Source organism: Mirounga leonina, unplaced genomic scaffold, assembly GCF_011800145.1.
Source record: "Mirounga leonina isolate KUSES-001 unplaced genomic scaffold, KU_Mleo_1.0 Mir_101799, whole genome shotgun sequence".
Classification (NCBI taxonomy): domain Eukaryota; kingdom Metazoa; phylum Chordata; class Mammalia; order Carnivora; family Phocidae; genus Mirounga; species Mirounga leonina.
This window is the reverse complement of record NW_023270210.1, coordinates 1813005-1835219: the sequence shown is the minus strand read 5'-3', so window position 1 is coordinate 1835219 and position 22215 is coordinate 1813005. Positions and strand designations below refer to the sequence as shown.

Here is a 22215-nt window from a genome sequence, read left to right as displayed (position 1 = left end):
CTGGATTATTAAGAAGCAGACCCAAGACTTCCCTTCATCTCCTTCCATAAATACTTCAGGATGTAACTCTGTCAATAAAGAGCCTTTATGCAATCACAATGCTATCACCAGACCTCAAGAAAATGAACAAGAATCCCTCATCATCAGAGCCAGAGTCCCAAAGTCCAATTGTTGCAATTTTTTTTTTAACACTTGGTTTGTTTAAATCTGAACTGACAAGGTTCTGACTGTGCATTTAGTTGATAAGTAGCTTCAATCGCTCCTCACCCTCTTCTGTCTTCTTTCCCAATCCACTTTTTGCAGAAACCAGGCTGTCGGTCTTACAAAGCTGTCCAGATTACAGCTCCAAAATGCCTCTGTCTCTACATTTCCTCTGAACTGTGTAAAGTGTGAAGAGATTCAGATCTGGCTTTTGCCAAGAGTACTTCTTAGACAATATCATGTTCTTCCTATTTTATTGTATCAGAGATCTATATTTTTGTCTAAAAAGTTTTTTAAAATACCTATGAAGATTTAGCCTTATTTATAATTTTCTAATTAAAATCAGAATATATTCATATATTATGTGTAATTAAAAATTAACTTCCAATTAACTTTGGCAGATCCTCTCTTCATTAAAAGGACTATGGCTTCACCTCTCACAGGCTGAGTAATGCTCACGAGGCTACTATGCAATGCCGGTGGGACTGGTCGGGAGGACAGACGTCACCAAGTCAGCTACAACATGACCCCATGGTGCAAGTCTTCCAGGCGCCATATTGCCATCCCCTGAACCCTAGGCACCCAAGGGAAGGCGGAGGGCAGCATTCCCAGAAACGTAACTAGAGATAGGTCTTCTCCCTCTTGGAGCATGGTGAAGGCCAGACGGCAGCGTGCACAGGAAAGGAATTCAAGAAGATGTGACGAAGCAAAACTGTGTGGAAGGTTGGCAATAATAAACACAACCCCTGCCACCTCAACCCCAGACAGGTTCTACCTGTTTCCATCTGGCCCCAATTCCAGGGTCTTACCAACCCTGCATGGAGAAGCTATGGGGCTCAGCAACAATCACCCTTTTGCTTGCCTGCTTGCTCCACAGGCCATACCTTTTGGGAGAAATGAAGGGAATGCAGAGAAGCAGCACAGCAAAGACCTCTGCATAGAGGAAGGTGGCGACTGCAGTCCACTGCAGACTCATCGTGTTGCTAGAAGGTTTCCAACAGTGAGATGTGCGCTTGTTTCCTGACAGGACACAAAAGGGACAGAAGCTGTTGTGAGAGCTGGGCAGCCACTCTTTACCCTCTACCACAGCACTCTACTCCAGTCTTTTTAAGCCACTGGCTGAAACTGGGCTCAGCTCGGCAGGGATACTCGGCCAACAGTGCTCAAAGGCCTAACAAACTCCCGTTTGCCAGGACGCAGTTACTTGCTGCCTTCCAGTATGTGCCTTAAAAGCCACCTTCCTGGCGAATTCCTTTCCCGACTGAGTTCAGCAAACTCCTTATGCCCGCTTAACTGGGAAAGTGTTAATAAAGATTATATAGACGGGGGCGCCTGGGTGGCTCAGTTGGTTAAGCGACTGCCTTCGGCCCGGGTCATGATCCTGGAGTCCCGGGATCGAGTCCCGCATCGGGCTCCCTGCTCAGCAGGGGGTCTGCTTCTCCCTCCGACCCTCCTCCCTCTCATGCTCTCTCTCATTCTCTCTCTCGCAAATAAATAAAATCTTTAAAAAAAATTATATAGACGGGAGAAAATTCTCGACATCCATCAGGCTCACTCCCTTCCCAGTCAGCCCCGGGGCGGCAGTATTTCAGTAACGCACTTTCTCCGAGAGCGGCGACGCCCCCACACCCCCCTCCGAAGGAAACCAGGAGGCCCTTCCCTCACGAGCCTTTCCAATCAAGCCGAGAGAAAACCTGCAGCCTCCCTCCGGGGCGAGAGCACGGGCTAAAAAAAAGCCTCCCGACGCCGCCGCGTCGGCCTCGGATGCGGTGGGAGAACTCGGGAGTACCTCCGAAAGCCCACAAGAGCGACTCCTACCGGGCGGGAGTCGGGGCCAAGAGCAAATGCGGGTCTCGAGTAAGCACCTCAAGGCCCCATCTAGAGAAAGCTCTAGAAAAACGGTCTTTTCAGAAGCCGGAGGAGCCCCTCCCGACAGCCCTGGTCGCCCACAGCCGCCCACCCGGCTCGAGTCCCCCGCGCTCCACCCGCGCGGCCCCTCGACATGGCCCTAGGCCGCCACGCCTTCCCCCGAGCCCCACCCTGGCCGCCCCTCCCGAGGGGCTTTGCCACCGCCCCTCGCCCCGCGGCCGGCCCTCACGCCCCCAGAGCCCAACTCCAGCCACCGCCCCGCCCAGCCCTGCCCCCGTACTCCCGGCACGGCCCGAGGCCCCGGGCCCTCTCCACACTAACCGCCGCTGCCCCCCGTCGAAAGCCCGGACGACCTGGGTGGCCCCACAGCCCAGCTAGGCGCGCAAGCACGCTCACCGAGCTTCCCACAGCCAACGCACACGCCCCGCTGCCGCCGCCACCACCAAACGCTCCCACCGCAACCCTGGCCCCGCCCCTTCCCCCACGGCCGGAAACCGGAAGCACCCACCCCACCCCGCTCCCAGCCGCACCCAGGCCCCGACGACTCCGCCCACGGCCGTTTTCGCCCCGCCCCCGAGCCGAGGCTCCAAAGCCTAGGACTGGAGGAGAAGAGGCGCCTGGGGCGCGCCGATGTGAGGGGCGGGGCCTTGGCGGGAAAGCCCGGGCCCGCTTCTCTGGCCCGCGCGGTCCTCCCACGTCTCAGTGGTTGGGGGAAGGGGCGGGGCCCAGTCGTGGGGCGAGAATGGGGTGGGGCTCGCCGCGCCCGGGCTCCGCCTCCCGCCCCTCCTCCGCCTCCTCCCTTTCCCCCCCGACTTGCCCCTGGGGAGGGGTGGGTGGTGGAGTCACTGTCGGCTTCAGCCAGGCTGCGGAGCGGACGGACGCGCCTGGTGCCCCGGGGAGGGGCGCCACCAGGAGAGGAGGAGGAGGCGGAGGAGGAGGTGGAGAGGAAGAGACGCCCTCTCTGCTGACATCCCCCCTCCCCCCCGAGGCTCTGACCCCAGGGGCTAGGGGCCTGACAAGTTTCTCCACCCGGGCTGCCTGAAGAGGCCGCTACCCTGGAGGGCCCTGAGCCCACCGCACCAGGGGCCCCAGCACCGGCCCGGTGGCCTAACGCGACAGTCCCAGGGACCACTGCGAGGTTTCCAGTTGCCTAGACAAGGAGCCGGGGGTCAGAGCAACAACCCTTCCAGCCACCTGCCTCGACTTCTGCCTCAGGCACCAGTCCCAGCCCTGTGCATCCAACCCAGGTGACATGCCGGTACTCTCCACCTCCCGGTCCTCGCGGGTGACCACGCTGAAGCGCACAGCTCTGGTCCTGGCCCTCACGGCCTATGGAGCCCACAAAATCTACCCTTTGGTGCGGCAATACCTGGCTGCAACCAGGGGCCCTCAGGTACCAGCAGGGGAGTCCACGCAGGAGGTCTCTGGGGCCACAGCGGCCAAGGCCGGCGTGAACCGGGTGTTCTTGCAGCGGCTCTTGGGCCTCCTGCGGCTGCTCTTCCCCAGGACTCTGTGCCGGGAGACGGGGCTGCTGGCACTGCACTCGGCATCCCTGGTGAGCCGGACTTTCCTGTCCGTGTATGTGGCCCGCCTGGACGGCCGGCTGGCCCGCTGCATCGTGCGCAAGGACCCACAGGCCTTCGGCTGGCAGCTCCTGCAGTGGCTCCTCATCGCTCTCCCTGCCACCTTCATCAACAGCGCCATCCGGTACCTAGAGGGCCAGCTGGCCCTGTCTTTCCGCAGCCGTCTAGTGGCCCACGCCTACAGGCTTTACTTCTCCCAGCAGACCTACTACAGAGTCAGCAACATGGACGGGCGGCTTCGCAACCCTGACCAGTCCCTGACGGAGGACGTGGTGGCCTTTGCAGCCTCTGTGGCCCACCTCTACTCCAACCTCACCAAGCCGCTCCTGGATGTTGCTGTGACCGCCTACACCCTGCTTCGAGCAGCCCGTTCCCGGGGGGCCGGCACAGCCTGGCCCTCGGCCATTGCTGGCCTCGTTGTGTTCCTCACAGCCAACGTGCTGCGAGCCTTCTCACCCAAGTTTGGCGAGCTGGTGGCAGAGGAGGCACGGAGGAAGGGAGAGCTGCGCTACATGCACTCTCGAGTGGTGGCCAACTCAGAGGAGATCGCCTTCTATGGGGGCCACGAGGTGGGGCAGGTCGGGGTACTGGGCACAGAAGAAAGCTTGTGGCTGGGAGGCCAGGGGGCAGGGCAGCCATGGACAGCGTGGAAAGTCCAGGTCTGGCTGGGGCTAATGCCAGAGGTGTGGGGAGGTCACAGAAGACGAAGACTGGGGACGGCAGGGCCTGGGGCAGCCCAGACGTAGGCTCAGAAAGGGAGAAGCAGGAAGGCTGGGTGGGGACTGCCCTGGGCCGGCTGCCGGCTTGCTCCAGGCCACTTCTGTTTCCTCTCCTCCTCCATGTGGTTGGCCTGGCCCTGGAGTTGTGGATCCTAGCGGTTTCAGATGCTGGAGCTCCTTGCCTGCTCCACTCCTACAGCCAGCCAGGAGGAGGCTCCTGCCATCTGGGAGCAGGGACAGTGGGACGCGCGGCCTCCTGCTGCCTGGGCCCTCGTGCCCCCCCCCCCCGCCCCGGGCCCTTTGAAGGCCAGCATCTGGCCAAGCTGGTGGGCCAGGCAGGCTGGCATTATGGGCATGACTCAGCCCAAGCAGGGGTTAACGAGCAGCACCCAGCGCCGCGGCCACAGCGGTGGCAGCGCTAGGTACTCGGGGTCAAAGCCTCCCCCACCTGAGCCCGCAGGCCAGCCTGGCTACCTGCTCGGCTGCCTCCCCAGGCCCCGGGCCAGGGCTGCCTGGCCCAGGCCGCCAGCGCGGCGGGACGCACTTCCTGCCCGCCCAGCAGCCACCCTGCCCCCCACCCCCCGCGTGGCCGCCCTTCCGCCTGGGTCGCCGGCGCGCAGATCCCCAGCAGGCCAGGCCTGCCGGGAGCCTGGTGCTGGGAAAGGTTACTCCGGGCCACTGTTCCCTTTATCTCGCCTCAGCCCCGCCCCTTCCTCCGGCCTGGGGCTGCAGCTGCCTCGGGCCCTGCTCTCTGCTTTCCGAGGGCTTCTCAAGGGAGGAGCACGGTGGCACCCGCCTCCTGAAGGCCTGTGTGTCCTGTCTTTGTCAGGTGGCCTCTTGTCCCCGGACCTTGCCTCATTGGCTGCACAGTGGGCAGAGGCCGTGATGTTTTTACAAAAAGGCTTGGCCCTAAACTCGGCAGAGGGGGCATCCCGGGTGTAGGCCGGGCTCCGGATTAGGAGAAAATGCCTGGTCTGCAGCCACAACCCATCTCCTCTCCCACATGCCGGACTGCAGGGCCTTGGCAGGCAGCCACCGCCTTGGGTGAGGCGCTTGGCACGTTATCCGCAGCTCCGTTGTCAGCCCCGGCGGGCACTCCTGCCAGCTCCCAGCACGAGCCTGGATTGCCAGGGTGCTCAGAGGAGGCGTGCTCACTTCAGGAACCAGGATTGGACTAAATGCAAAGGCAGTCCATGCGCCAGACCAGGATGGTGGGGGCAGGAGGGCCCTGGTGTATGTCCGCAGCCTGTCTCTTTTGACCTCGGCTAAAGGGCTGGAAAGTGGTGTGGGGTGATGGGTCCTCGTGGGGACGGGGGGGTTGATTGCCTTTACTGTGCAGGCGTGTGGCTCGCCCCAGTTCCGCCAGCTGATGTCCCTATGGACACTGACCCAGGCTCCATTCAACAGGTTAGGGCAGAGGTGGCTGGCTGGCTGGAGGGCAGACGTCACGGTGTTCTGTTCTCATTGAGATCTCAGGGAGGAGGCTGATTTAGATTTCATTCGCGTGTGGGCGCGCACACATACATGCAAACTCTTGCTGGCTTGAGAGCAAGGTAAACCTTTCTTAGTAGGTCAAAGCGTCATTTATGAGAATCTGGTTCTCTCCTAATGGCTCTGCCAGGATGGCCCAAATTGCACACCTCTTGCTACCTCCAAGCGGTGTGAGCTTGGGCAGGTCCCTTTGCCTCTTGGGCTTTGGCGTCCCCAGTACAGTGGACATGAGAGTACACATAGTGTTGCATGGGATGAGAGTCAAGTGGAGAGTCAGGTGTGAAAGTACTGGACAAAGGAGATGGTGCCAGGTTGGGCAGCTGTGCTCAGCTGGCAGTGGGAGGCAGGCCTGGGGCACACCCCCCTGTAATGAGCCAAGAAACCCACAACCTAATGGCCACCCTGCCATGACCCGGTTCCTGCCACCTCTGTGTCGGCAGCCTGAAGTTGCGGGTGGTGTGGCCAGTGCGGGCATGGGGAGGGAAGGGCAGGGCTGGCTTGGGAGCCTGCCCTCCAGGTTTCTGTGGGAGAATGCAGTGTAGGGTCCTCATCCAGGGGGACCCTGGGCAGGTTGGGGAGGCGGGGCCAAAGTAGAGACTCTGGAACTGAGTTCCTCTAAACCAAGTACTGCCTTTTGCTTTCCTGTGCTGCCCTTTGCTTAGTTCAGGCCAGCAGCCCCCAGCAATTGCCCAAAGATGTCCCGAAGCGGTGCAGGGCAAAGAGAGGGGCATGGTAAGTGTCCCAACTAGAGAGGTAGTGGAAAGAAGGGATGGGAATGGGCCTCAGAAGGTGGGGGTGACGAGTCCCTTCTTCGTTACGACTGTCCCCTGGTACTATGACATCAGGTGGTCCCAAAGCTTGAAAACTGGCCCCTGTAAATATGGCCCAGTCGTAACCCCCAGCCCTTGACCTTGTCCTGGCCATCAAATTTCATAGCGTGTATGCGTGGTGCTTGGAGACTCTTGTGGCCCCTGTGGTAGTTACCATGAGGCCTTTTGGTCTCTCTTTGTCACCCCCACCCCCGCAGGTGGAGTTAGCCCTGCTGCAGCACTCCTACCAGGACCTGGCTTCGCAGATTAACCTTATCCTGCTGGAACGCCTGTGGTACATCATGCTGGAGCAGTTCCTCATGAAGTATGTGTGGAGCGCCTCGGGCCTGCTCATGGTGGCCGTGCCCATAATCACTGCCCCCGGCTATTCGGAGTCAGGTGAGAGCCACGGCTGCCAAAGGGGCGGGGGCAGGGACCCTCTCCTGTCCTCCTGGATCACTACGTGCTAGGCTTGGGAGGCCCTGGGGCTTGGCTGACCTACCTGCGCCTTCTGCTAGGGCCTTGAGGCCCAGCCGGTATCCTGAGCTCAGCAAAAGTCACACTCTCCTGGAGCTCCTGGTTGCCCTCTGCTTGGCGTGTGTCTTCCCTTGACAGCATTTCACACTCCTCGGTACCACTCAGCTGAGCTGGGTGAGTGAGCTGGGGACTGGGAATCAGGAAGCCCTTATGTCCCTTCCTCAGACGCACGCACCCTTGCCCACCTGGTCCTGTCCTTGGCTCACTGCGACCCGGGAGTGGGAGGATAGGGAAGTAGCTTCAGCTCCTTCATCGCCTGGGCCTTGGCTTTCCTGTGCCTAAAACAACTCTAGTAGGTTGCAGCGGGTATAGACCTTGGCCCTAAGGCCTAGGGTGGGGGTGAAGGGAGACAAGCTTGTCACTTGAGCTAGTGCGTCATCAGGATTCCCATTTTGTCCTTTAGAACATTCTAAGTCAGGGCCCAGCCACACTGATGTTTGATGGAGCTCAGCATCAAGTTTGCTTTCCTGTTGTTCTGATGCCTGGCTATTGCTTTATTGGGTCAATGTGGGTTTAAATTCACCCCTCTGGCTACCGATTTCTGCACCGGTCCTTTTCCACAGCCCAGTTTCCTTCTTCCAGATAGATATCTTCTAGAAGTTCTTTCTGCAAGGCTTTCGTCATGGGAACTTTGAGATTATCTTGTTGTGTGAAACATCTTTATTTTACTCTTTTCCCAGACTAAAGTTTAGTTGGGTGTGGGAGTCAAGGCGGACAGTTACGTTCTCCCAGCCTCTTGACAATATCCCATTGTCTTTGTTGGACAATCTGTTATCAGCTTCAGTGCCTCTGGCAGCCTGCATTGTCTCTCTGGTTACTTTTAGACTTTCTTCTCTGGCATCCTGCAGTTTCCCTATGAAGTGTTTACCTGTAGGTGTCTGTTTGTCCTGCTTGAGATTTGTTGTGTGGCCTTCATATATTCAGATTTTTCCATCATTCCGGAAATTTCTCAGCTATTATCTTTTCAAATATTGCCTTGGTCTTGTCCTTTTACTCTTTTCTTCTCATTCTCTCCTTTGCGACTCTTCACCACTTGGCTGTCTCCCACCTAGCACCGTGCTGAATTAGGGGCACTGTCTGCAGATCTTTTATGCTCACTGGTCCATCCGTTTTCTCTTCAGCAGCATCTGATTTGAATTTTTTTTCTTTTTTTTTAAAGATTTTATTTATTTATTTGACAGAGAGAGACACAGCAAGAGAGGGAACACAAGCAGGGGAGTGGCAGAGGGAGAAGCAGGCTTCCCGCCGAGCAGGGAGCCCGATGCGGGGCTCGATCCCAGGATCCTGGGATCATGACCTGAGCCGAAGGCAGACGCTTAACGACTGAGCCACCCAGGCACCCCTTGAATTTTTTTTTTCAATTTCAGTGACTATTTCTATAAGTTCTATTTGCTTCTCTTTCACACAAAAATGTGAAAACAGACATTTTTCTTTTCAAATAGGAATTTTAAACTGTTTTCGTAAGTGTCTGCTTTTCTCCTCTTTTGGACTGCTCCTTTTTATGCTCCATGGTCTCTATCCAACGATTTGATTATCAGAATTCTTGGGGATCTAGGCCAGCCTTATCTTCCATCTGCTGCTCTTCACTCATGGTGGATTGTTTCCCTGTGGGTTTTGCAACCAGACTTCCGTGGGAGCCCTGAGTGGCCTAACCCGAGGGGTCATTCCCCAGCACGGTGTGTATTTGCTTGTGCTTGGGCCACGCGTGCCTGCCCAGGCAATTAATCACTTGAAGGCCATTTTACCTTAGCTTCTCAGCTTGGAGAAGAGGGCTTCCTGAACTTGGAGACGGTATTAATTTTAACTCCGGACACATAATTACAGATTCTTAGAGGAGACCTTTTCTTTAGTGCACCTAGAGCCCCAGCTGGCTCAGTTGGTGGAGCGTGCGACTCTTGATCTCCAGGCCGTGAGTTGGAGCTCCAATGTTGGGTGTAAAGCTTACTTAAAAAAAACGAAATCTATTTTAAAAATTAAAAAAATTAAAGATGTTATATTTTATGCAATTTGGTAGTAAAAGGGTTTTATTTTTTTTTTAAGATTTTATTTATTTTTGAGAGAGAGAGAGAGCACACACAAGCAGGGGGAGCAGCAGGTAGAGGGAGAAACAGGCTCCCCACTGAGCAAGGAGCCCGATGCGGGGCTCGATCCCAGGACCCTGGGATCATGACCTGAGCCCAAGGCAGACGCTCAACCGACTGAGCCACCCAGGCGTCCAGTAAGAGGGTTTTCAATTGCATGTAAAGAGAGAGAGCCTGACTTGTTTCAGAGCCGAAGTCTCTGATTCTCTCTCTCTTTGTGTCTCTACCTTGGGGTTTCTGTACCCTCAACTGTCCTTCTCTGGGTAACCCCCAAGGGGAAGGATCTAAATGGAGGGGGATTATTACTTTCCACCGCAAAGGCCTTACATAAAGGGTGGCCTTGATTTAGGCCCAGGTGCCAGACCCAGTCAGCACCCCTGGCCTGGAACGTGGGAATCCACCCACGAGGAAACCGACCTGTGGTTTTTATGAGGAAGCGCCTGCAGCTACTTTCCTCTATAGCTGGCCTTGGGGCCCATCTAGTCCCCAAGGCCTCTCCCTCCTCTGAAAGCCTAGGACTTTCTGGAGACTCTGCTACACCAGACTTTGTGGGCAATTCCAAGAAGATGAGCTCTTGTCCCTGGCCTCATGGCCCTTTATAGTTAGTTACCTGTGAAAATGTGAAACACTCACTCTTCTGTCTTGCCGGCCTCCTCTCTATTCCCCGGAAGCAGTGCTTCTGCCCCCCGGCCCTCGCAAGCACCACTAGCTCTTCCAGGAACCCTCTTTCCTCTGCCGAGACCACCGCCCCCACCATCCTCTTCCCCTTCCCCGCCGCGCTGCTCTCCCAACGCCACACACCCTGTCTGCTCTACTTCTCTATTTCGTTTATTGTCACTCTGCCACTTTAGGCTGTGCATGCTCCATGGAGGCAGGGATTTTTGTCTGTTTTGTCCTTGCTGTGTCCCTAGTACCCGGGGACTACTGAGGGCTCTGGGTGCTTCGAGGAGGCTGAAAGCCCTGGGGACCTATAGGAGGAGGCAGACACTTACCAGTGGGGGAAAATTTCGATACCTTTGCCCTTCTAGCCTGCTGGAGCTGCAAGGCTGGAGGGCCCAGAGGGAGAATGGCCTTGCCCTGAACAGCTTGCCTGGCATCCTGCCCCTGGGCCCTGGTCTTAGCTGCCTTAGCCTCTGAGGGAACCTACAGAGGGCAGTCAGTTCTGTCTCCAGGGAGGTACCAGCTGTTGCCAGGATGCCCCCAGCAACTACAAACCCTTTCCCTTAGTGTGTAGTCCCTCTCTGGCTTTTAGGACATCTGGGGAGGACAGCTTATGTCCCCCCTGCATGTTGGAGGCTATGTCAATGGGGGGCACAGTGGGAAGGCAGGCCCAGGACCATAAACTGTCAGGATTAACCCCCTCCCCACCCCGTCCTATTCCCTGGATTCCTGGTTCAGGCCCAAGAAAAGGCAATGCAAGGCAGTCAGGCCATCCATCCCATGCCTTTTCCACCCGGTACTGCCCGGGAGGCCATCTGCCCTGAGCTGGCTTCCTGCCCCTTGCCACCCCACCCCTGCCATCATGTCCCTGAGGCTTCCACCTTGAATTGACATATGCCCCTGGGTAGAGTCCTTGGGCCCTTCACAGGACTTTTCTTCCTACCACTTTGGCCCCAGGAGCCTCAGCTTCCCCTGGATACTCCAGTGGGCACTGCTTACTCTCCCACATCTCAGGACCCTCAGAGTCAGCTGCCCCCTTGCTCCCCATCACCATTTCCAGCACATTCCTTGTGTGAAAGTCCTGCCTTCCTGGGAGCTCTAAGGGTCAGGGGAGTCAAAACCACTGACAGAAGAGATTGAAGTAAGCAGCCACAGGGTCTAGACTGAAACAGAAAAGCAAGTCGAGACAGAAACAGGCTCCCAGGGAGAAAGAGAGGCATCAAGGATGACCGTTCTCAGAGAGGCCCCAGAATACAGTGTCGAGGGGTGAGCTAAGGGAGAAATGGGGGTAACAGTGGAGGTCCAAAAGGGACATTTGTGTTAGAAAGACTCGGGGGTACAACAGCTCTGGGGGTTGGATGATGAGGTGCAGGTGTGCCCCGAGAGGGGCTGCCGTCATTAGTATAAGACAGAGGGAGGACAGTTTAGGGGAAAGGAGCTGGTTCTGCCTAAAAAGAAAGCCAAATGCCTAATGGCTCAATTTCTTATCCAGATTATTGAGATATAATTAACATACCATACAATTCGGCCTTTTAAAGTGTGTAATTAAGTGGTTCTTTTTTTTTAAAAGATTTTATTTATTTATTTGAGAGAGAGAGACACAGCGAGAGAGGGAACACAAGCAGGGGGAGTGGGAGAGGGAGAAGCAGGCTTCCCGCCGAGCAGGGAGCCCGATGCGGGGCTCGATCCCAGAACCCTGGGATCATGACCTGAACCGAAGGCAGACGCTTAATGACTGAGCCACCCAGGCGCCCCTAATTAAGTGGTTCTTAATATATTGATGAAATTGTGCAACCATCACCACTAAGTCCAAAACATCATCATCACCCCAGAAAGAAACCCTAGACTCATTAGCAGTCACTCCCTCCCCAGCACTCCCCGGCCCCCAACACCGACTCATCTTTCTGTTGCTATGGATCGTTGGCCTCTCATGGACATTTCACATGAATGGAATCACACAATCTGTGGCCTTTGGTGTCGGCCTTCTCTCACTCAGCATCACGTTTTCAAGGTTCATCCACACTGTAGGGTGAATCGGCACTTCACTGCCTTTTACGGCCAAATAATATTGCACTATATACACGTATCACAGTGTCTTTATGCATCTGTCCGTTGATGGACATTTGGGTCATTTGCACCTTTTGATGATTACGAATAGTTCTGCTGTGATCACCTGTGTACAAGTTTTCATGTGAACGTGTATTTTTTGTTTCTCGTGGATGCATACCCGGGAGTGGAATTGCTAGGGCCTGTGGTAACTCTTTGTCGAACTTTTTGCGAACTGGCCGACCGGTTTCCACATGGGCTGCGCCATTTTACAGCCCCACCAGCCATCCTAGTGGGTGTGAAGTAGTATCTCATTGTGGTTTTGATTTATGTTTCTCTGATGACTAATAATGTTGAGCGTCTTTTCATGTGCTTATTGGCCATTTGGAGATCTAGGAAATACAGTAGAATTGTCTATTCAGATCCTTTGCCCATGGTTTCATTGGGTTTTCTTTGTTGTTGAATGGGAAAAGTTTTTTTACATATTCTGGATACGAAACCCTTATCGGATATGTGATTTGCAGATGTTTTCTCCCAGTCTGTAGGTTGCCTTTTCGCTTTTTGGATGGTTCCTTTGGATGCCCGAAAAGTTTGAATTTTGATGAAGCTCATTTATCTGGTTTGCTTCTGTTGCCTGTGCCATACATAATCCGAGCTCACAAAGACGTACAGCTGCTTTCTCCCAAGAGTTTTATAGTCTTAGCTCTTCCATGAGTTAGTTTTTGCAGGTGGTGTGAGGTAGGGGTCATTCTTTTGCAAGTGGACACCCGGTAGTCCCAGCACCATCTGCCAGAGAGATTCGCCTTTCCCCTAGTGAGTCCATTTTGATTTTCCACGGTCCCCTCCTTCCCACTGTTTTCCGTAGACTTGGAGGCAGTGAAGAAGGCAGCTTTGGAGATGAAGGAGGAGGAGCTCGTGAGCGAGCGCACAGAGGCCTTCACCATTGCCCGCAACCTCCTCACAGCTGCTGCGGATGCCATCGAGCGGATCATGTCATCCTACAAGGAGGTACCCCCCACCCAGCACCGCTCCCCCCGCCATGCCTCCACCCCTCCCCCAGCTGGTAGCGTCTGAGCCAGGGTCACCCTCCCCGCAGGTGACAGAGCTGGCCGGCTACACAGCCCGAGTATACGAGATGTTCCAGGTATTCGAAGATGTCCAGCACTGCCATTTCAAGAGGCCCGGGGAGCCGGAGGACCCTCAGGCAGGGCCCGGGGCTGTGGCCAGGTCTGGTGTCCGTGTAGAGGGGCCCCTGCAGATCCGAGGTAAGGGCACCCTCCCCCCAGGCGCCCCCCCCCAGAAGGCAGGGTCTTTGAGCTGTGCCCCTGCAACCTTCTTTCCCAGAGCAGTAGCTGCCAGCCAAGCCCCTCACTTGCCCGTGCCTTCCCAGGGCTCTGGCCAAGATTTCTCTTATTTCTCTTTGCAAAAGAAGGAGATGCAGTCCCTGAGTAGAGGGGATCACTCTCCCATGTGGGCAGCAAGAGAAAGTTCAAGACCACAGCAGGGGCCGGTGTCAGAGGGTTTTACAGCGTAAGGGTGGACTCCATGCCTCAGGTTCCAGAAGCCAGAGAATTGACATGGCCCCTCCCCTGCCCAGAGCACAGCACCAGACACGGAAGACCCACCATATTCCCGAGGGGCCCCAGACCACACACTGGCGTGCTATTGCGGGGGGGGCGGGGGGTGGGCACGTGGAATCCACCAGAAGGCAGAGGGGGTGTTGCTGCTCCCTGTATTCCCTCATTGCATTCTCTCTCCAGGCCAAGTGGTAGATGTGGAACAGGGAATTATTTGTGAGAACATCCCCATCATCACGCCCACGGGAGAGGTGGTGGTGGCCAGTCTCAATATCAGGGTAGGTCAAGTATGGGACTGGGGGGGGGGGCGGGTTGCCTGACCCAGGAGTGTTGGCTGAGCTGGGCTGAGCTACAGGACCCTGGGCTTGGCCTTCTGCATCTGCAAGCCCCAACCTTTGGTGTCTGGCCTACTGGGCCTGCACACGTTGTCATTCCCCAGATCCACTTGGCAGGTGGGCTAAGGTCCAGGTGAAACGCGAACATGTCTCTGATTGTTGGTTCTGTCACAGTGCAGTCATAAAATGACTAGCGATTACCAAGAGTAGCGAAGGGTCATCCAAGGGCTCCTGGCCCTGGCCCCATCGTTGCCACCTCCCACCCCCATCCCTGAGAAGCCCAGGACTTGGGGACTCAGGTTCAACTCCGACTATGGTGGAATAGATTCCTCCAGTGACCCGGGCTTAGGGTCCCACCCATCTGCTTCAAGAAGCCCCCAGTGTAGGTGTGTGCTGGGAACAGCCTGGCCCACTGGGAGGGCTCTCAGCCACTACAGAGGCTGTCTGTGGGAAGGAAGCCCTGGTGGCCAACCCCCACCAGTCACCTGTGTCCCTAGCCAGAGCTTTGGGCAGGGTCAGGCAATGATGGAATGAAGGAGACCTGTGGTGGCAGGGTCAGTGTAAGAAGCGAGAGGGAGTCATTCATTCATCCCTGGGCTGGGCACTGGGAACCAGAGGTAAGCTGGAGGGGCACTGCCCTCAGGAAGCCCTATGCCGGGTCCCCTAAACATTGCAAAGTTCCCCAGTTAGCTGCCCAGGATCCTATGGGGGCCACAGGAAGGGTGGTCCCGTCCCTGAGGCGAGTAGAGGTCACCGGAAGCTTCACCCAGGAACCTCAGGGTGGATGGGCAGCATGAGGAAGAAGGCGTCCCCCAGCAGGCAGGGAGAGGAAAGGTAGTGAAGTGGCAGGAGCATGGAGCTGGGGGACCTTGGGGCCTTGTGCGCCTGGCTGCAGAGCTGGGTCCGTTGGCGCCATGGCTGGGCGGGGAGTTACTGGGAAGAGGCAAGTGGAGGCTCCTTTCCTCGATCCGCTGAGAGGGGTCCTGAGAGCCAGCGGGAGGCCGGGCACATTTCGTTACCCAGGCAACGTGGGACAGTGCTGTGATCCCCATCGGCCCTGGCCGCGGCCACTCTTGGGGTGTGGCAGGGAGCCACCAATGGCTGGTTCATCCAAGGCGAACGATTTCCCTGCAGGCCCAGTGGCAGCCAAGTAGGCAAAGACCAGGGGCCCTGGCTCACCAGGGCGCAACTGGTGAGGGAGCAAGGCCGGGTGAGGAGGGGTGACTGGGACAGAAGAGCTGGGGTGGGAGGCGAGGCGGAAGCCAGCCTCTGGGGCTGGGAGATGTGGAGGAAGGCAGGGGAGCAGTTCCCAGTCATGATCTGCCAGGCGGTGGGGCAAGAAGGTTGGCGGAAGAGGGAGAGGCACAGGGAAGGGGACCAGGGAGGCTGGCTGACTGGGGGAGAGCCAGGCCTGACGCACTGGCCCCTGTACATCAATCATGGAAGAGGGAGGCCCATCCCCCCCGCCCCCCGCGAGGGCGTTTACAGTGTAACAGGACCACACAGTGAGGGGTTCAAACAGCAGGAGTGGCTTCTCTCCCCGTTTTGGAGGCCAGAAGGCCAAATTGGGATGCTGCGGGAGAGTCTGCTTCAGGCCCCCTCCGAGTTTGGGTGCTTTACTGGCCATCAGTGGTGTTTCTGGGCTTGCGGAAGCCTCACGTCAATCTCTGCCCTCCTCCTCACATGGCCTTCTCCCTGTGTGCATGTCTCTGTGTCCAAATGACTCCTTTTGATAAGGACACCAGTCACGTTGGATTAGGGGCCCACCCACTCCAGAACACCTCATCTAAATTTTTTTTTTAATAGAATCTTTTTTTTTTTAAAGATTTTGATTTATTTATTTGAGCGAGAGAGAGCACAAGCAGGGGGAGGGGCAGGCAGAGGGGGAAGCAGGCCTCCCTCTGAGCAGGGAGCCCAACGCGGGGCTCGATCCTGGGACCCCGGGATCATGACCCGAGCCGAAGGCAGAGGCTCAACCGCCGGAGCCACCCGGGCGCCCCGGACCTCATCGAAATTTAGCTAATTACATTGGCAAAGTCTCTTTTTCCAAATAAGGTCACACTCTGAGGTCTTGGGGGCACCGCTCAATCCTGCGAGAGCGGAACTCACCATGGCGATGGGGGAGGGGGCTGTGCCCCGGGTGCCCTGCCGTCTGACCCCCTCCTTCTTGCACACTCCCCCCCAAGCTCAGCTGGCCTTTTTCTTCCAGCAGGCATTTCCATAAGACCAGCGGGCACCATGTAATCGGCTAATTGGGGAGCCTGAGGCCCTTGACGCTGAGCCCAGGGGTCACAGAGGCATCTGCCCAGCGCCCTAGTACCTGTGGGGACAGAGAGAGGCCCACGAGGGCAGGAGGATTGGCCAGGCATTAGGAACAGACAGAGTTGGGGGTTCGTACTGTCCACCTAGAACTCGAAAGAAAGCACCTTTCCCGGGACCGTTCCTCAAGGGAGAGCAAGTCTGCTGGGGAAGCGAAGACACTGGGAGTCCTAGTGACGTGGGACGGCAGGGGAGAGAGGGTGACATTGGCCTTCTGGGGCCTTCCTCATGCTGGCCCCATGCTCTCTGGTGCATGTCAGGGGCTTAGGGGCCAGGCCAGGACCCAAAACAGGTGTTTGGTTGGGGCTCCGGATGCCAGACGTCATTCCTCAGGCCCCGCTGTCCCTTACCAAGAGACTGAGAGTGGCCCACCTCCCGGCCTGGGTGCGGACCCGAGCGTGGGCCACCGCTGGGAGGAGGGAGGTCCATGCAGGTCCCCTCTGCCGGCTACCAGCGCTGCCTCCACAGGTGGAAGAGGGCATGCACCTGCTCATCACCGGCCCCAACGGTTGTGGCAAGAGTTCTCTCTTCCGGATCCTTGGCGGCCTCTGGCCCACGTACGGTGGCGTGCTCTACAAGCCCCCGCCGCAGCGCATGTTCTACATCCCTCAGAGGTGAGGGGGCGGGGACGGAGCCTGGCCCCTGCCCCTTCCCACCCCGGAGATGGCAGGGCTTGGGGCATCAGGGGAGCACAGCGTCCGAGGGGCGACGGGGCCTCCCCCTGCCGTCCGGCCGTGGCCGTGTGATGCGTGTACGGTGTGGGGCTGTGCATGCAGGGCGGCTGGTGGGGGGGTCTGCGGGCTTCGAGTCGGCCCTGCCCCCCGGCGGCCGGGGCCCATGACAGAGCCTGCTCGGGCGCAGGGCTTCGGCAGGGAGGTAGGGCCAGGCCCGCCCTTGCTGACGTGCGGCATTCCGGCAGGCCCTACATGTCCGTGGGCTCCTTGCGGGACCAGGTGATCTACCCAGACTCCGTGGACGACATGCGAAGGAAAGGCTATTCGGAGCGGCACCTGGAAGCCATTCTGGACATCGTGCACCTGAACCACATCCTGCAGCGGGAAGGAGGTAGGGGAGGACGCGGCCAGGGAGGGAGCCCTAGATTGGTTGCCCTTGTCCCAAGATTCCGCTGGGGAATCTGCTGTCACCCTCGCCCCTGCCTCCCTCTTGGCCCCCGAGGGGTGAAGATGACCCTGACATCCAGGAGTCCAAAGTGCTAGGTGCCCAAGAAAGCCCCACCCATCAGGGCAGCCCTGAGCTCCCTAGGCCAGGGAGGCCAGGCACAGCAGGAGGTGTCCAGCAGGAGGCGCTCATTTTGGCCCTGGACACCCTCTCCAGGCTCTGGGGCTCAGTGGCAGGGAGGGCCCTGTGGGCCCGGGCTTGCCCTGACAGTGAAGGAAGCCTTTGGAAGGCCTTAGGCAGGGAAGTGACAGGTTGGTGTCACATTTTAGCAAGAGGACAGACCCTGGGCATGAGCAGGGCAGCTGGGGAGAAGGTGAGCCCAGGGTGTGTGTGCAGCGAGCCTCTAGCATGGGAGGCAGGACAGAGCCAGAGGGGACGCTTGGGTTTCTGGCTTGAGCCTGGGAGGTGCCATCCCCTGGAAAGGAGCCTGCAGGACTGGAGGGACAGGCTGGTAGCAAGAGAAGGCATTGGTCAGGGGCTTACCAGGTTTGTCTGCAAATGCCTGCTGTGCCCAGAGAGGGGGAGGAGGGGAGGGCAGCCCAGCTGCAGGGTGGGGGGAAACCAAGGTGGGGCTGGACTCAATTTTCTTAGTGAAATCCGAAAAGCAGGTTTAACTTCCTGCCTCCATCACTTGGGGGGAGCTTGACCAGCCACCCTGGGCCCGGGAGTGCACCCCTCCTCCTATCTTCCAGGAGTGCCCTGGGCCCCTGGGGCCTACCATCACAACCTATCAGCATTGAGTTCAGCTGGGAGTAACAGAACCCCGTCCCCACAACAGTGGCTTACATCATTCACAAGTTTATCTTACTGTGACATAAAAGTCCTGAGGAAAGCAGGCCACAGTTGACGGAGGCAGCCCAGCTCTGTGAAGGCCCCTCAGGTCACTCAGCTCTGTGGGCCCTCCATTCCTGAAGTCATCTCATGATCCAAGATGGCTGCTCCGGCTATCACATCACATCCCAGGCCATGGGACAGAGAAAGGGGAAAGGGGGGAAGAACCAAGGGTACCTGTCATCTGTCTTTTAAAGAAAGTTCCAAAAGCTGACACATGTGTAACACACTTACACCCTATTGGCCGGAATTCAGTTCCACGGTCACACCTCACCTCAAGGCAAGCTACGGAGCAGAGTCTTTTTTGTGGGTGGCCCTATGCCTTGACACAACTTCTAGTCCCATGGGAAGACGGAGCGGAGGTAGGACGTAAGGATTCGTTTCTGCTCGGACTTGCTGCGGGTGAGAAGCCCTCTGGAGAGACCCCAGCAGCCATCCCCGGGGCTCTGCCACGACTGCCTGCTGCCTAGGGATGGAAGCACCGGCTGGCTGTTCGTTAGCATTCTCTTAGGTCCTGCGGGCATCTGCTGGGGCTGCCGCAACACGGTACCAGGGCGGCTCAGCCAGCCGAACCGTCTCGTGTCCCCGTTCTGGAGGCCCGAAGCGCAAGAGCCGGGAGCGGGCAGGGTCGGTCCCTTGCGGGAGGGGAGGAGCCGTTCCAGGCCTGCGTCCTCGGCCTGTGGGCGGCAGTCCTCTCTCTGTGTCTGCCCGAGGCCTTCCCTCTGTGCGTGTCTGTTTCCAGTTCTCCCCTTTCATGAGGACGCAGTCCTGCTGGATTGGGGCCCACCCTCGTGACCTCGTGGTAACTGTCCCCTCTGTAAAGCCCGTGTCTCCAAATAAGGTCACGTGCCGAGGTCCTCGGGCTCCGGATGCCCACATATCGTTTTTTTTTGGAGGGGACACAATTCTGTTCACAAGTCTTTTTTGACTATTAAAGTATCACCTCCAGATAGATAAGCATCCAGGGCACATGGACCCAGGGGCCAGCCTTCTCCAAAGTCACATATGCCCCCGTATCCCACTCTCACCAGTCTCTTCAGCCCCTCCCACTGCCCTTGGGTCTGGGTCCTGCACAGGGAAGCCCCTTGTCCCTTGCCTAGGTTGGGAGGCCGTGTGTGACTGGAAGGATGTGCTGTCGGGGGGTGAGAAGCAGAGAATCGGCATGGCCCGAATGTTCTACCACAGGTGAGCCGGGTGTTCCCCAGGGGGCTGAGTGGGACAGCCAGGGGCCCTGTGGCCATTAGGAGGCCTCACCCCGGCCTGGGCCCAGCCAGCAGTGGCCACAAGAAGCACAATCAGTACGCAGGTCAGGGTTCCCACAGGGCGGGGGGGGGGGGGGACAGGCCAAGGCTTCTGTGAAGGAGGGTCCACAGCCTAGCGCATTTGCCCCCTCCCCCGCCCCAGGCCCAAGTACGCCCTCCTGGATGAGTGCACCAGCGCCGTGAGCATCGACGTGGAAGGCAAGATCTTCCAGGCGGCCAAGGACGCTGGCATTGCCCTGCTTTCCATCACCCACCGGCCCTCCCTGTGGTAGGTGCCCCCCCTCCTTGCCTGCTTGGTGGCTGGGGAGGAGGAGGCCAGGCAAGTGTCTCCTGCTCAACGGCCTCCGCTCCTCTCCCGGCCTAGGAAGTACCACACGCACTTGCTGCAGTTTGACGGGGAGGGTGGCTGGAAGTTCGAGAAGCTAGACCCCGCCGCTCGCCTGAGCCTGACCGAGGAGAAGCAGCGGCTCGAGCAGCAGCTAGCGGGCATCCCCAAGATGCAGCGGCGCCTCCAGGAGCTCTGCCAGATCCTGGGCCAAGGCTCTGGGCTCCTCCAGGGTGCTGCTCCGCCCTGAGCCCTGGGCCCACATGGAGGAAACCACAGCAGTTGCCCACCGCCCCGCACCTGGCCCTGCCGCAGGCCTGCCCTGCATGCCTTTCCCTCCCAGGCCTCCTGGCCGCAGGCCTGCCCTGCCTAGAGGACTGCCAGCAAAACCACGTGCCTGTCCCTGGGCGGCGCAGATGGGACTTTCTTCTCTTCCAGGAGGGGGAAGGGTGGAGGGGAGCCCCCAGCTCACAGCGCCAGCCAGTCTGTGCGGAGCCTTGCATGGGGCGGGGGGCCTGCCCTCCTGACGCTGCAGTCCCCCTTATGCCCTCCTCTTCAGTCCCTTGGAGACCCCACGGGCCATCCGTGGCTACGGCCCAAATGGCCCACTGAGGCTCCCACCCCACAGGACACCCTTCCTGCCATAGAAACAGCCAGACAGAACCCACAGCCAGACGGGGCCCCTCACGTGCACCCCTTCTCCCTGCCACGGGAGGAAGGATTGCACAGCACTCGCGAGCGATGGTGAGAATGGAGCCCCTGCCCCTAGCCTCCTTTCCTTCTCCAAGCTAATTTATTGGATTCCTGTTTGGGGCCATCTCGATTGCCAACACGAGCACCCAGCCAGCAGCGGAGGTGGCCGGGGCCGCCGTCCTCCCACAGATGGCCTGGCCCTTGAGCCAGCCCCCGGCGGCCTGTCGCCCCACCAGCCTACACTGCCAGCCACCTCCGTGGGGTGGGGGTGGGGGGTACAGGCCACTGAAGGGGGAACCGGGTGCTGGGGCTGCCGGGCATGAGGGCACCTGTGCGCCCAGCTCAGTGCCAAAGAGGGGTCAGCCAGGGGAGCTGTATCTGCAAAGCCAGGCCCCACCCGAGAGGGAGACCCCACCACAGCCACCGCATGTGCCTTTCCAGATCCTCAGCCACCTGGCCGGGGAGCATCCTTCAATCCCTCAGTAAAAGCCTCCCGCAGAAAGTGCCGTCCTGCCTCCTGGCCTCTTTGTCTGGCAGGGCTGGGGAGGAGCTCGGGAGGGGCATCAGGTCACCTGGGGTGGAAGGAGTAACCTCAACCCCCGCCCCCACCCAAAGACAGCTCAGCATATTCTCCAGTGGGGAGATAGATTTAGCAACTTCTCACAAAAATATTGGCAACTGGGACTCTGGACCAATCCTGGGCCCAGTGCTGGGGTGGAGAGGAGGGGGCTGCTGCCCAGTCCCCACATGAGGAACATCCGGAGAGACACTGGGGGAGAAGCAGCGAGCTGCAAAGTGGGCTGGGTGGCGGGCACAGAGGAGGAGGAGTCCTGACCCTGTGGGGCAGAGGGGAGCGGGGAAGATGTAGTTCTGGACCTTCTAGGAAGAGGGAATGCTGGAAGGGAATTCCCTTCTAGGAAGAGGGAAAGCCCAGAGGTGAATCAGGAGCAAGGCGCAGGACATCAGTGTGGTGCGGAAGGCAGAGGAAGGGAGGTGCTGGGGCCATGCCACGGAGCCTGGACTGACTTCGGAGGCAACGAAAAGCCACCAAAGGGTGTTTGGCAGGATGGAGACAAGATGCAGTTATGCCCACGCTGGGCGATATGGAGGCTTTGGAGGGAGGCAAGAGCGCACAGCTCGGTCCTTGTCCACTGCTGGTGGGAAGGGGAATGGAGCAGCCATTGTGGAAAGCTAAGCACGGACCCAGCACTTCACTCCTAGGCTTAAACCCAAGAGAACTGAAAATAGGTGTTCAATCAAAAACTTAGATGTGAATGTTCGTAACAGGGCTGTTGGTGATAATCAAAAAGTGAAAACAACCCAGCAGTCCACCAACATGAATGGATAAACCAAATGTGGTCTCTCTATGCAATGGAATGCTATTCGGCTAAAAAAAGGAGTGTGGTTCTGACCTCTGCTACAGTGTGGATGAACTGTAAGAACGTGACACTGAGTGAAAGAAGCCAGACATGGAAGACCACATACCGTGTGATTTCATTGGTAGGAAACATCCAGAATAGGCAAATCTATAGAGACACAAAGCAGATGAGTTGTTGCCAGGGGCTGGGTTTCCTTTTGGGGCAATGTTCTGGAACTGTAGAGGTGAGGGTTACACAACACTGTGGCTGTAATAAATGTCACCTCAGGGCGCCTGGGTGGCTCAGTCGGTTGAGCGACTGCCTTCGGCTCAGGTCATGA

The 22215-nt window shown here is 57.9% G+C and overlaps 2 protein-coding genes across 6 annotated transcripts in view; one reads left to right on the top strand and one right to left on the bottom strand.

Moving 5' to 3' along the window:
• The window catches only part of BCAP31 (B cell receptor associated protein 31), a 27409-nt gene extending 23949 nt beyond the window's left edge, over window positions 1–3460 (bottom strand). The window contains exons 1-2 of one of the 5 annotated variants that reach the window (XM_035011346.1): window positions 3440–3460; window positions 1086–1221 (exon numbers count right to left, since the gene is read on the bottom strand). In XM_035011346.1, coding sequence (XP_034867237.1) covers window positions 1086–1177 — 92 coding nt within the window. In that variant the 5' untranslated portion in view covers window positions 1178–1221; window positions 3440–3460. The other 4 variants (XM_035011356.1, XM_035011365.1, XM_035011375.1 and 1 more) reach the window with 4 other exon arrangements.
• ABCD1 (ATP binding cassette subfamily D member 1) lies at window positions 2930–22215 on the top strand. Its single transcript, XM_035011335.1, has 10 exons — window positions 2930–4222; window positions 6891–7071; window positions 12862–13004; window positions 13093–13261; window positions 13757–13851; window positions 16696–16841; window positions 17147–17292; window positions 19338–19422; window positions 19642–19767; window positions 19864–22215. Exons 1-10 carry the CDS (start codon window positions 3323–3325, stop codon window positions 20072–20074), a joined length of 2202 nt encoding a protein of 733 aa, XP_034867226.1. The 5' UTR covers window positions 2930–3322; the 3' UTR covers window positions 20075–22215.

What these genes read in the sequence shown, in the direction of transcription:
- ABCD1 (XM_035011335.1), top strand. Translation starts at nt 3,323, where the DNA reads ATGCCGGTACTCTCCACCTCCCGGTCCTCGCGGGTGACCACGCTGAAG. An exon ending in CCCCGGCTATTCGGAGTCAG is followed by an intron (nt 7,072 to 12,861) that starts GTGAGAGCCACG and finishes TGTTTTCCGTAG; the next exon opens with ACTTGGAGGCAGTGAAGAAG. An exon ending in TGGCCAGTCTCAATATCAGG is followed by an intron (nt 13,852 to 16,695) that starts GTAGGTCAAGTA and finishes CTGCCTCCACAG; the next exon opens with GTGGAAGAGGGCATGCACCT.